The sequence below is a fragment of the Gobius niger genome (assembly GCF_951799975.1).
Source record: "Gobius niger genome assembly, chromosome: 1".
Taxonomy (NCBI): domain Eukaryota; kingdom Metazoa; phylum Chordata; class Actinopteri; order Gobiiformes; family Gobiidae; genus Gobius; species Gobius niger.
The window spans coordinates 16,607,166-16,617,228 of NC_136852.1; the positions used below are offsets into that span (position 1 = coordinate 16,607,166).

The window sequence follows — 10,063 nt, forward strand, 5'->3', positions numbered from 1 at the left end:
TGTGGCATTAATGCTCTGCCCACTCGGAAGCATGGAGGTGTTATAGATCTCTAGATTCATTTGTGGTGACCAAAACTCTTAAATGGAAAGAGATTAAATGCCTAAACTGATGCCAGCATATTATCACTTTTAATCTTGAGTTTAGGAGAGGTTGGATTTTTAACCCTGCATGATAAACTTTAGTTGTTCAAGTTGAGCAATATTCTAAAAAGACGCAATTTTCTTTGCTCTAAAATGCAAATGGTACTATATAGGAAATTGTGACTTATGTAATAACAAGTAAACACAATGGTGCTTTACAGTTTGGTGTTTGCAGTTATGTTGCTATTGTTATTTTGGCTATTCTGAAGTGCCTTAAGTACATTTTTAACCTTTAATATACAGTCTATTAACCCAACATTTATAGATGTAGCTCCTTATCCTGTTTGTATATTTTGCACATTCATAGTGTTTACACTATACTTCACATGGGTATAAAAAGGGTAGGATTTATACTGTGTGTGGTTTCTACTACAATTCTTGTTATTTTTTACCAAAGATGAATTATGAAAATACAAATTGCCATTTTTTTAGAGATATATAACACATTAATTTAATAGTTCCTAAAATTATCTGCATAATTTTTCCCTTGTTGTTTGCATCAAATACTATTGTGAACCACTCCATTAAAAGTTACTGCAATATTCAAAATCATATGTAGCAATATTTCAGTTGTCCACTACAGCCCTGACTTTACTGTTGGCTTCTTAGACAGCGATGCAGTTTCTGTAGATGAAATGCTGCTGACTTACTCTACAACAGGGGTAGGCAACGTCAGGTCCTGGAGCCAACTCTGGTCTCCCAGTTTAAAACCTTTGGCCCATCGATGACTTGAGAAATATTCTTGCGCACGTCAAAGATGAGATACCTGTTTTATGTACTCTAAAAGGGTGCTGAAAATACAGTCCTTTAAAACGTCTCCCTCAAAGCCCCATTAGGATATAAATGATGTACAACATGTGCCCTTGTAGGAAGTGTGGTTTTAGTTTGGGCCACAAATGGGAGGTTTGGCTCCTGGGCTTTTGACGAAGAAGAAAATCAGGCCGCCACCAAGTAAACCTGCTCTGCAGCATTCAGACCTGGACTCTCACACATCTGGTCCTGCAGTCTGGTGGTCACACGGCCAAAATGGACTTAAAAGCTCCAAGCTTCAACCAATGTCCAAGTGCCTAATACTTTACTGTTGCGTTATTTGTTAGCCCTTTCAATACCAACAATCTTGTGTTTTCTGCAATCTAAACACAGATAACGTGACCCTGGTTTGGCCAATTATGGTACAAATTAACTTGAACTTTTAAACGTTACTTTTTTTTTACTTTATAAGCATGTTTGTTTGTATAATCCTTGTGTGTGGTATTTTTGTATTTAAAGCATATGTCAATCAATGACAGGTCTTACTGTCAAATGAGGTCTGTATCCCAGTAGGTAATTGATGTGAATTGGTCAGATTTAATTAGCATTTGTTCTAATTCATAAGCAAAAAGGGAAATTTATCTTGTGACTGTGAAATGTGCCCTGGATGTTATGTACTGTACATTTCTTGCCTAAGTAGGACAAAAGGACAGTTTGTACACATGTTTTATATCCAGTTTGATGTTGCCAAGACTCCAGTTTTTACCAAAGACAACGTTTGGACTTTTTCATTGTGCTTTTGATAAATTGACATGTATTTTGTTTGTGTTTTATCCATTTAAATCCATGTATTTTTATATTACGTAATGTAATAAACTACATACATCAAACTTGCTGCTCTTGCATTTTGTTGATACAGACCATAGTATTTTGATTCAGTTAGAATACTATACATATATATATATATAGCATTAATATAGCATTGTTTGGCAACACCAGGAACCCTAGCGAGTGTAGTGAGTGGTTGGTGGTGGTCGGAAGGGTCGATGGCGTAGACTGGTTGCCTCGCTTCCGTCAGTCTACCCCAGGGCAGGTGTGAATAATGCCATGTAAAGCGTCTTTGAGTGTCCAGAAAAGCGCTATATAAAACCAATGCATTATTATTATTAATGTATAGTATTAATATGTTTCAGCATCTGAGTTGGAGATAATTATATTTGGACAGGTGGTGTTTGTTGTAGTGTACAGTATATTAAAGGTGCAATATGCAACTTTTTATGGAATTTAAAAAAATATATATATTAGTGCGTATTTGACCTTTCAGCGGCTGTATGCGTGGTTAGCTAAGCACCTTTACTTTACATCACAGTGGATACTATGATGCTTCAGGATACATCTTATGAATTTCTGATTTTTTTGGAATGGGATGTATATGTAACCATGGATACGGTTCAATCAGCCGTGAAAACCTAAAAAACTATTGCTCCTGCAGGGTCCTACAGGCCATCAGGATGGTAAGTAAAGGCGCTGTGCTAACCACCCGAGCATCCCGAGCATCTGAAATGTAAATTATGCACAAATGTCAACTTTTTTTTGTTTTACATAAAAAGTTGCATAGAGCACCTTTAACAAAACATTTATCTAAAGAAGAAAAATGTAAATCCACAGTTTTTTTCATTTTTCTTTAATACATTTTTTCACGATTTTTAGGACCCTGGAACCGTAACAACAATGAGCTTGACAATGACCGTCTTGTTACCGTACTTGAGATTCTTAATGTATAAGTTATAAAACGCACGATGCTCATACAAAATCACTTGCGGCAAAACAGTCATTGGTCTTTGGTTAAGTTTGGTAACATTACGGTACTTTTTCCAAGAAAGTCACAGTATTGCCAACTTCAGGAAAATGTCATCACAATCCTAAATATTCTGTCAAGAAGATGGCCAGAATTTTGGTGAGGTTTTCTACAGTAGGACGATGCATGTTCTCCTCAGTGTCATCCAGTGTGTGCCAAAACCTGGGGAAAGGTGTGGCAATGATGTGCAGCACAGGAACCCCTGAGTACATTACGACATCAGTCTGAGGCCTTTATTGTATCACACTGAAGATATGTTTTCAAATCAATACTGACCTCTGTGCAGAAAAGGGATATGATCATCTTGAACAGGTCCCAGATACACATCTTTCCTGAAGTAAGTCTGCTCAGAAGGGTGTGATGCCAGCAGACCTAGTCGATGGAGTCTCTTTTCTACAATATACACGTAAATATCAGTGTGTGACATTTCTCAAAGATCCTGAACACTTTGTACCTGCTGTAATGAGACGATCAAACCAGCGTGCCGTGTTATCAAAGTGATTTACGATGAGGGGATCTGCGCCACCAAGGAGATCCAGAAGGACAAAAAGATCCTAGTACAAAAGGTCACAATTATCATTAGAATAAAGATTACATTTGTTTTTTATATTTCACAAGACATTTTCCATAGTTGTTTTCATGAGTTGCTTCTTCATTATTATTGTTAGATACGTAAACCTGAATGAATAAGAAGGTATTTCCTACCACAGCCTGGAGCATAGTGGTGTGCGCGGTGCCCAGAGGGTGAGCTGAAGAGGCCATAAGTTCAGCCAAGTGACGAGAACCATACAGTGAATCTTTATCAGTCCATTCTTCAAATGACTCTTCGCCATCAAAAAATATCAGCTGCAGAGTTACTGGGAGTTTCTGTAGTAGCAAAATTAGAAAGAAAATGTACATAGACTTTTAAAATATTGTGGCTTTAATAGAAATGTACATTCTCCCACATAATTGAAACAATTTAAGATACAATGAAAATGTATCCACACATGCACACAATCACCTGCTCTTTAAATGCTTTAAGTTGCAAATCCAACAAAGTTGCAAGCTCCAGGATCATGGCGCAGGGTATGGCTGAATCACTGGCTCCTAGAAACACCTTATTTGGGGCTTGGGGGTCTGAAGGAAGGGACTTAGAGTCATGGTGGCAGGCAAGGAGCAGTCTGCGAGGTGCCACAGGATCCAGTGTGGCCACGATGTTGGTGAAGGTCACCTGGCCACGAGGGGTAGGAGACTGGAAGGAGTCTAAGTCTATGTTCCAGCCTGCAGACAGTGAAGACAGTGTGGAGGTGATATGCTGGAAAGAAACCAATTAATGCAATTAATACATGGAGTGTGTACTTGTTAAGAGGATAGTAAAATACACACACACCTGCTGCACCATGAGGCTGCCTGGTGTCCCAGGAAGTCTTTCTATGAGAATAGGCCTCAAATAGGTCTCCCACAAACGCTTCCCATTGACTTGAGACGCCAAGTGTCTAATCTGAGCAGTAGAGCACTTAGTAGCTTTGTGACTCAGCTGTAAATAATATAGAAGGCAACAAAAATGTTGATTATACACAAAGGATCACACTAGCAGCATGTTGTTACAGTACAAACATGTGGAAAGTTAATGTGGTATTCAATGACTGTCCAAGAATTCTGTAAAGATTTGAGAAATTTAATGCTCAATAACTGTGAGAATATGATTATTCTTATGAGCTCTTTTGTGTGCGTAATTTGTTGTTGTTGTTGTTGTTTTTAATTGGACCTCGTGTCTGCAATAAAGTTTGATAATGATCAAATTGTAAATGTATGTGAAGTCGGCCTACTTACATACATGTAGCAAGTATATACCAAAAACAAGCAAACTCGTGCATACATACTCTGTCTCTGGTCCAGCTTGCCTCTTGAAAGTGGTTCACGGAGTTCCCATCAGTGTCGTTGGACAAGTAAAAGCCCAGGACCATGGCCAGCACCAGGACCCCAAAGAGACACAGCAAGAGAACGCGGGCTCGTGGCATCCATACCCGGTCACAGCCGGGGACAGAGGCACTGCCATTGCCCTGCGGAGGAGTCTTGTACCGCCGGCTGTGCCGGGACATCTTCTATTTGCTACGTGTCCCAATGAGACAGCGGTGCAGGAAGTCGGGATATCGATAAAGCTGTGCTTTACGTGCCCAAAGTAACATTACAGTGTAATAACATGTAAAAATAGCGTCTGTAATTCATTGCATTACTTCTCTCCGACAAGTTCTTCCTCGAGCAGCAGCCAGTGCCATGTTGTTGATATGCTTGAACACAAGTTTTCAAAGAACAACGATTCCGTTTAAAACTGAATGGGGCCAAAATATTTCTGCATTTCTGTTGTTGGTAAAAAGCTTTCACAGGGTTTTACTGCTACCTACAGCCGCGGAGTCCAAACGACAGCCGCGAGGACAAGAGTATAGTATTATTTTCTGCTGTAGCCACAGACAACACTCAAACCAACTGCAGTTATTATGGTCTAAGGACAGATCTCAGACAGAACGGGCCAGAGAGGAGTTATTTTGCTGCCGATAAATAGAAAAGTGACTTCATATGTTCCCAATAAGGTAAGTGAGGTAAGTGTTTTAAATGATCTCTCTCTAATTTGATCTGGACATGAATACATTACCATTTGTTAACATATACCTTATATAAAAAACAAAACAAAAACAAAGATAACCCACTCCTGGCAGACTCGCGCGCTCTGCGCCCCGCCACCACTCTGTGACGTCATTTCCGGCGGAAACGGAAACGGTCTGGAGCAACGTATTATCGCGCTTATTATTGGCCTATTTTTTGCTGTCCCGCATTTCCCACACACGGATTGGTCAAAAGATCCGTCTATTACGGTTTCACAACAGTTTCCCACTCGTACAAATACCGTGTGAGCGGGTTTTTGGGACTCATTCGCGCTTTCTCCTGCTCGCGACGGTCTCACACACAGATTTACAACATTACACTTTGTAGCTGAGGACGAGCTGCATCACCGTGAACATCATCATGCACGTCATCAAGCGAGGTTGGTTTTGTACTCGTTTCTCCTCGATTAGCATCCGCATTCCTCTGTCTTTTAACAATCGTCTCAGCTTTAGCTCATGCTAGTTTGTTACTTGTTTCACCAAGTTTAGGTTAGCAAATGATCAGATGGGCAGGACAAGTGGAGAGTGTGGGAAAAACAAGTTGTTTGTTGTTAGCACTAAATCCTATGTTAACTCAACTATGATGCATAATGCTGGGAAGGTACGTCGTTTACCGAAGTCTTGGCAAAGATGTGGATTGATGAGCAACGCACTTACTGATTGGCGCCTAAATAGAAATCCGGCAGCCATTAGGCCTGCAGTTTGGTCGTGGGTTCTTTGAGTTCTGGCTATTTGTCTGTTGTGATCAAAAATATAGCATTACATTCATTAAGTATCTAAATATAAACATTTCAACAGAACAATAATAGATGATTATAATCAATTTTATGTAAGCCATTCATGTCCACTTCCTCTAAGACTCCAGAGTGTACATCTGGTGTGCCCTTTTGTGTTGCACAGTATGTAACGCAAACCCCACTAATTGTAATTAACAACTATGGATGTCACTTCTTTGTCTTTTCAGATGGGCGCCAGGAGCGCGTCATGTTTGACAAAATCACATCTCGAATCCAGAAGCTGTGCTATGGGCTCAATGCAGAGTTTGTGGACCCAGCTCAAATAACGATGAAGGTGATCCAGGGTCTGTACAGCGGCGTGACCACTGTGGAGCTGGACACCCTGGCAGCAGAGATCGCTGCCACGCTGACCACAAAGCACCCAGATTATGCCATCCTGGCCGCGCGCATTGCTGTGTCTAACCTGCATAAAGAGACGAAGAAGGTGTTCAGTGATGTCATGGAGGATCTGTACAACTACATTAACCCTTTAAATAAGCGCCACTCTCCCATGATCTCTAATGAGACTCTAGATATTGTCACTGCAAACAAAGACCGCCTTAACTCTGCCATTATCTTTGATAGGGATTTCTCCTACAATTTCTTTGGCTTCAAGACTCTAGAGCGCTCCTACCTGCTGAAGATCAATGGTAAAGTGGCTGAGCGCCCTCAGCACATGCTCATGAGAGTGTCCGTCGGAATCCATAAAACCGATATCGATGCAGCCATCGAGACCTACAACCTGCTCTCAGAGAAGTGGTTCACCCATGCGTCTCCCACGCTGTTTAATGCTGGCACCAACAGACCACAATTGTCCAGCTGCTTCCTGCTTGCCATGAAGGATGACAGCATTGACGGGATCTATGACACACTCAAACAATGCGCACTCATTTCTAAATCTGCAGGAGGAATTGGTGTAGCCGTTAGCTGCATTAGATCAACAGGAAGCTACATTGCTGGAACTAATGGTAACTCCAATGGCCTTGTTCCAATGCTAAGGGTGTATAACAATACAGCACGTTATGTCGATCAAGGGGGCAATAAACGACCTGGGGCTTTTGCCATGTACCTAGAGCCATGGCACTTCGACGTGTTTGACTTCCTTGAGCTGAAGAAGAACACGGGCAAGGAGGAGCAGAGAGCACGAGACCTCTTCTATGCCCTGTGGATCCCAGATCTCTTCATGAAGAGAGTCGAGAGCAACCAGGACTGGTCCCTGATGTGCCCCAGCGAGTGCCCCGGGTTGGATGAGTGTTGGGGCGAGGAGTTTGAGAAACTGTACACACAATACGAGCAGGAGGGCAGAGTGAAGAGAGTTGTTAAGGCTCAGCAACTGTGGCACGCCATCATTGAGTCTCAGACAGAAACGGGAACGCCTTACATGCTGTACAAAGATGCCTGCAACAGGAAGAGCAACCAACAGAATTTGGGCACCATCAAAAGCAGTAACCTGTGCACTGAGATTGTAGAGTATACAAGCGAAGATGAGGTAGCTGTGTGCAACCTGGCCTCTATTGCCCTCAACATGTATGTCACATCAGAACGGACTTTCGACTTCTCCAAGCTGGCCTCAGTCACTAAAGTAATTGTGAGAAATCTTAACAAGATCATTGAAATCAACTACTACCCAGTTCCGGAGGCAGAGAAGTCAAACAAGCGCCACAGACCTATTGGCATTGGTGTCCAGGGTCTGGCTGACGCCTTCATCCTCATGCGTTACCCGTTTGAAAGCCCTGAAGCCCAGCTGCTCAACATCCAGATCTTTGAGACCATCTACTACGCTGCTTTGGAGGCCAGTTGTGAGTTGGCAGAAAAGTATGGGCCCTACGAGACATACCCAGGGTCTCCAGTGAGCAGGGGCATTCTCCAGTATGACATGTGGGAAAAGGTGCCCACTGACCTCTGTGACTGGAAACTGCTCAAAGAAAAAATCGCCAAACATGGTGTGAGGAACAGCCTCTTGTTGGCCCCAATGCCCACAGCCTCCACTGCGCAAATCCTCGGCAACAACGAGTCCATTGAAGCCTACACCAGCAATATCTACACCCGCCGAGTCCTGTCTGGGGAGTTTCAGATCGTGAACCCCCACCTGCTCAAAGACATGACTGAGAGAGGCCTTTGGAACGAGGAGATGAAGAATAAGCTCATTTCTCACAATGGATCCATTCAGGTAATATTTGCTTAGGATGATAACTGTAAACTGTAGTAAAAGTTTAACCATTGTGCATTGTAGTGGGCGGCCATAAGAGATTAAATGAAGACCATTCTCTATGATTAAAATCTTAATAAGTAACGAAATGCACTCTTTCACAACAGGACATCGCTGAGATCCCAGATGACTTGAAGGAGCTGTACAAAACAGTTTGGGAAATCTCTCAAAAGACTGTGCTTAAGATGGCTGCTGACCGTGGTGCTTACATCGACCAAAGTCAGTCCCTAAATATCCACATTGCTGAGCCAAACTATGGCAAATTGACCAGCATGCACTTCTATGGCTGGAAACAGGTAAGTTGCCCTAGCTGCGGTGATGTGCAAAGTATTAAAAAGATTGTTTACATAACGGCCTTCTTACTTTCAGGGTTTGAAGACGGGAATGTACTATCTGCGAACCAAGCCGGCAGCTCAGCCCATCCAGTTCACACTGAACAAGGAGAAACTGAAGGAAGCTCAGCCCACCAAACCATCCGAGCAGGAGATCAAGGATCTCAACACTGCAGCCATGGTGTGTTCTCTGGAGAATAAGGACGAGTGCCTCATGTGTGGGTCTTAACCTCACCAGCGTGCCCCAAATGTTCACTGCATTTGCTGTTCAAAACTTACTACATGCACTTAAATTTACAGTTTGTGAAATCATTTTTAGCAATTATCAAAATGTATTTGTGAATATATTGTAAACTGCCAATAAAGTTTTTATATGCACTTTGTCTGACTTACTACATACACTAAATTAGGTATGCACACTAAACTTGTATGGTTCAATTTAACCCTAGAGCACCAGCACTAACGCTGGGTGATTTTTACCTGAGATGATGCACATGAATCATGATATAAAGTACTTGCCATCAAAATATATGAAAACATGACAAATTTGCTCTTTTAAACTGTCATGTCTAATAACTTGAAAGAAAAGCATCATGAGTGGACCATATGAAAATGATCCAAAATTACTGGAAAATTAGGAATTTGGGAACAAAACATTCCTAAAAAAAATTAAGATGGAACTTGGGTTTTTGGTCCACCCATTCCCTGGTGAAGGCTGTAACCCTGGGTAGAATCCCCCAAAACCTTTACCTTTTATTAGAATTACTGGGTAAAAATCACCCAAAAATGTGCCTGTAGGAAAAGTATGTTTTGGATTAGGAAAACATCCATGCCATTAAAGATGTCAAAGACTATGCTGAAGCTACCCAGAGACCCATGACACTCAGACAAACACAGCATAATGAATATCACATTCATTTGCTCGCAATGGTGTTCTAGGGGAACTATACCTAGTATTATGTGTGTTGTCCTCCTTTAGTATATTGTAAACTCCGATATTTAGGGTAAAACCTACATCTACTTCTAAAACTTGTATCAATTTCATGAACTTGTCAGTTAGTTCTGGCATTTCTGTGAAAGTGACCCTGAAAACTGATCCTGCAAGTTGTGAAATGTGCCTATAAACCTTTCCTTGTGCACAAGTGGGATGCTACAAATATGTTAGGAAAGTTAAGGATCTCATTGTTTGTAATATATGTAAAATAATGGCCTAATGTCACTTTTATCAGATGTGATTTCATTTCTATGCTCCAGACGCTGCTGGATCCGTCATTGGCGCGTCTTCAGCCAGTCAGAAAGCTTGTTATGACTAAAATGTTTTCCCATTTTGCTGAAAGAATCAAAATTTGACT

The 10,063-nt window shown here is 41.5% G+C and overlaps 2 protein-coding genes across 2 annotated transcripts; one reads left to right on the plus strand and one right to left on the minus strand.

The window, feature by feature from the left end:
• Positions 1-2,624: 2,624 nt before the first annotated feature.
• Positions 2,625-5,217, minus strand: qpctla (glutaminyl-peptide cyclotransferase-like a). Its single transcript, XM_079561085.1, has 7 exons — positions 4,615-5,217; positions 4,122-4,268; positions 3,753-4,046; positions 3,455-3,616; positions 3,204-3,303; positions 3,026-3,142; positions 2,625-2,951 (listed from the first exon to the last, which is right to left on the minus strand). Exons 1-7 carry the CDS (start codon positions 4,831-4,833, stop codon positions 2,806-2,808), a joined length of 1,185 nt encoding a protein of 394 aa, XP_079417211.1. The 5' UTR covers positions 4,834-5,217; the 3' UTR covers positions 2,625-2,805.
• A 1,145-nt stretch (positions 5,218-6,362) lies between these two features.
• On the plus strand, positions 6,363-9,067 carry LOC306964047 (ribonucleoside-diphosphate reductase large subunit). The gene is made up of 3 exons (XM_079557887.1): positions 6,363-8,340; positions 8,487-8,675; positions 8,749-9,067. Exons 1-3 carry the CDS (start codon positions 6,379-6,381, stop codon positions 8,938-8,940), a joined length of 2,343 nt encoding a protein of 780 aa, XP_079414013.1. The 5' UTR covers positions 6,363-6,378; the 3' UTR covers positions 8,941-9,067.
• Positions 9,068-10,063: the final 996 nt, after the last annotated feature.

Bases quoted from the DNA above. Each gene is read 5' to 3' on its own strand.
- qpctla (XM_079561085.1), bottom strand. From the start codon at position 4,833: ATGTCCCGGCACAGCCGGCGGTACAAGACTCCTCCGCAGGGCAATGGC. The intron at 4,269-4,614 runs GTATGTATGCAC...TATTATTTACAG, and splicing joins CAAGCTGGACCAGAGACAGA to CTGAGTCACAAAGCTACTAA. The intron at 3,304-3,454 runs GTAGGAAATACC...CTTTTGTACTAG, and splicing joins CCACTATGCTCCAGGCTGTG to GATCTTTTTGTCCTTCTGGA.
- LOC306964047 (XM_079557887.1), top strand. From the start codon at position 6,379: ATGTTTGACAAAATCACATCTCGAATCCAGAAGCTGTGCTATGGGCTC. The intron at 8,341-8,486 runs GTAATATTTGCT...CTTTCACAACAG, and splicing joins CTCACAATGGATCCATTCAG to GACATCGCTGAGATCCCAGA. The intron at 8,676-8,748 runs GTAAGTTGCCCT...TCTTACTTTCAG, and splicing joins ACTTCTATGGCTGGAAACAG to GGTTTGAAGACGGGAATGTA.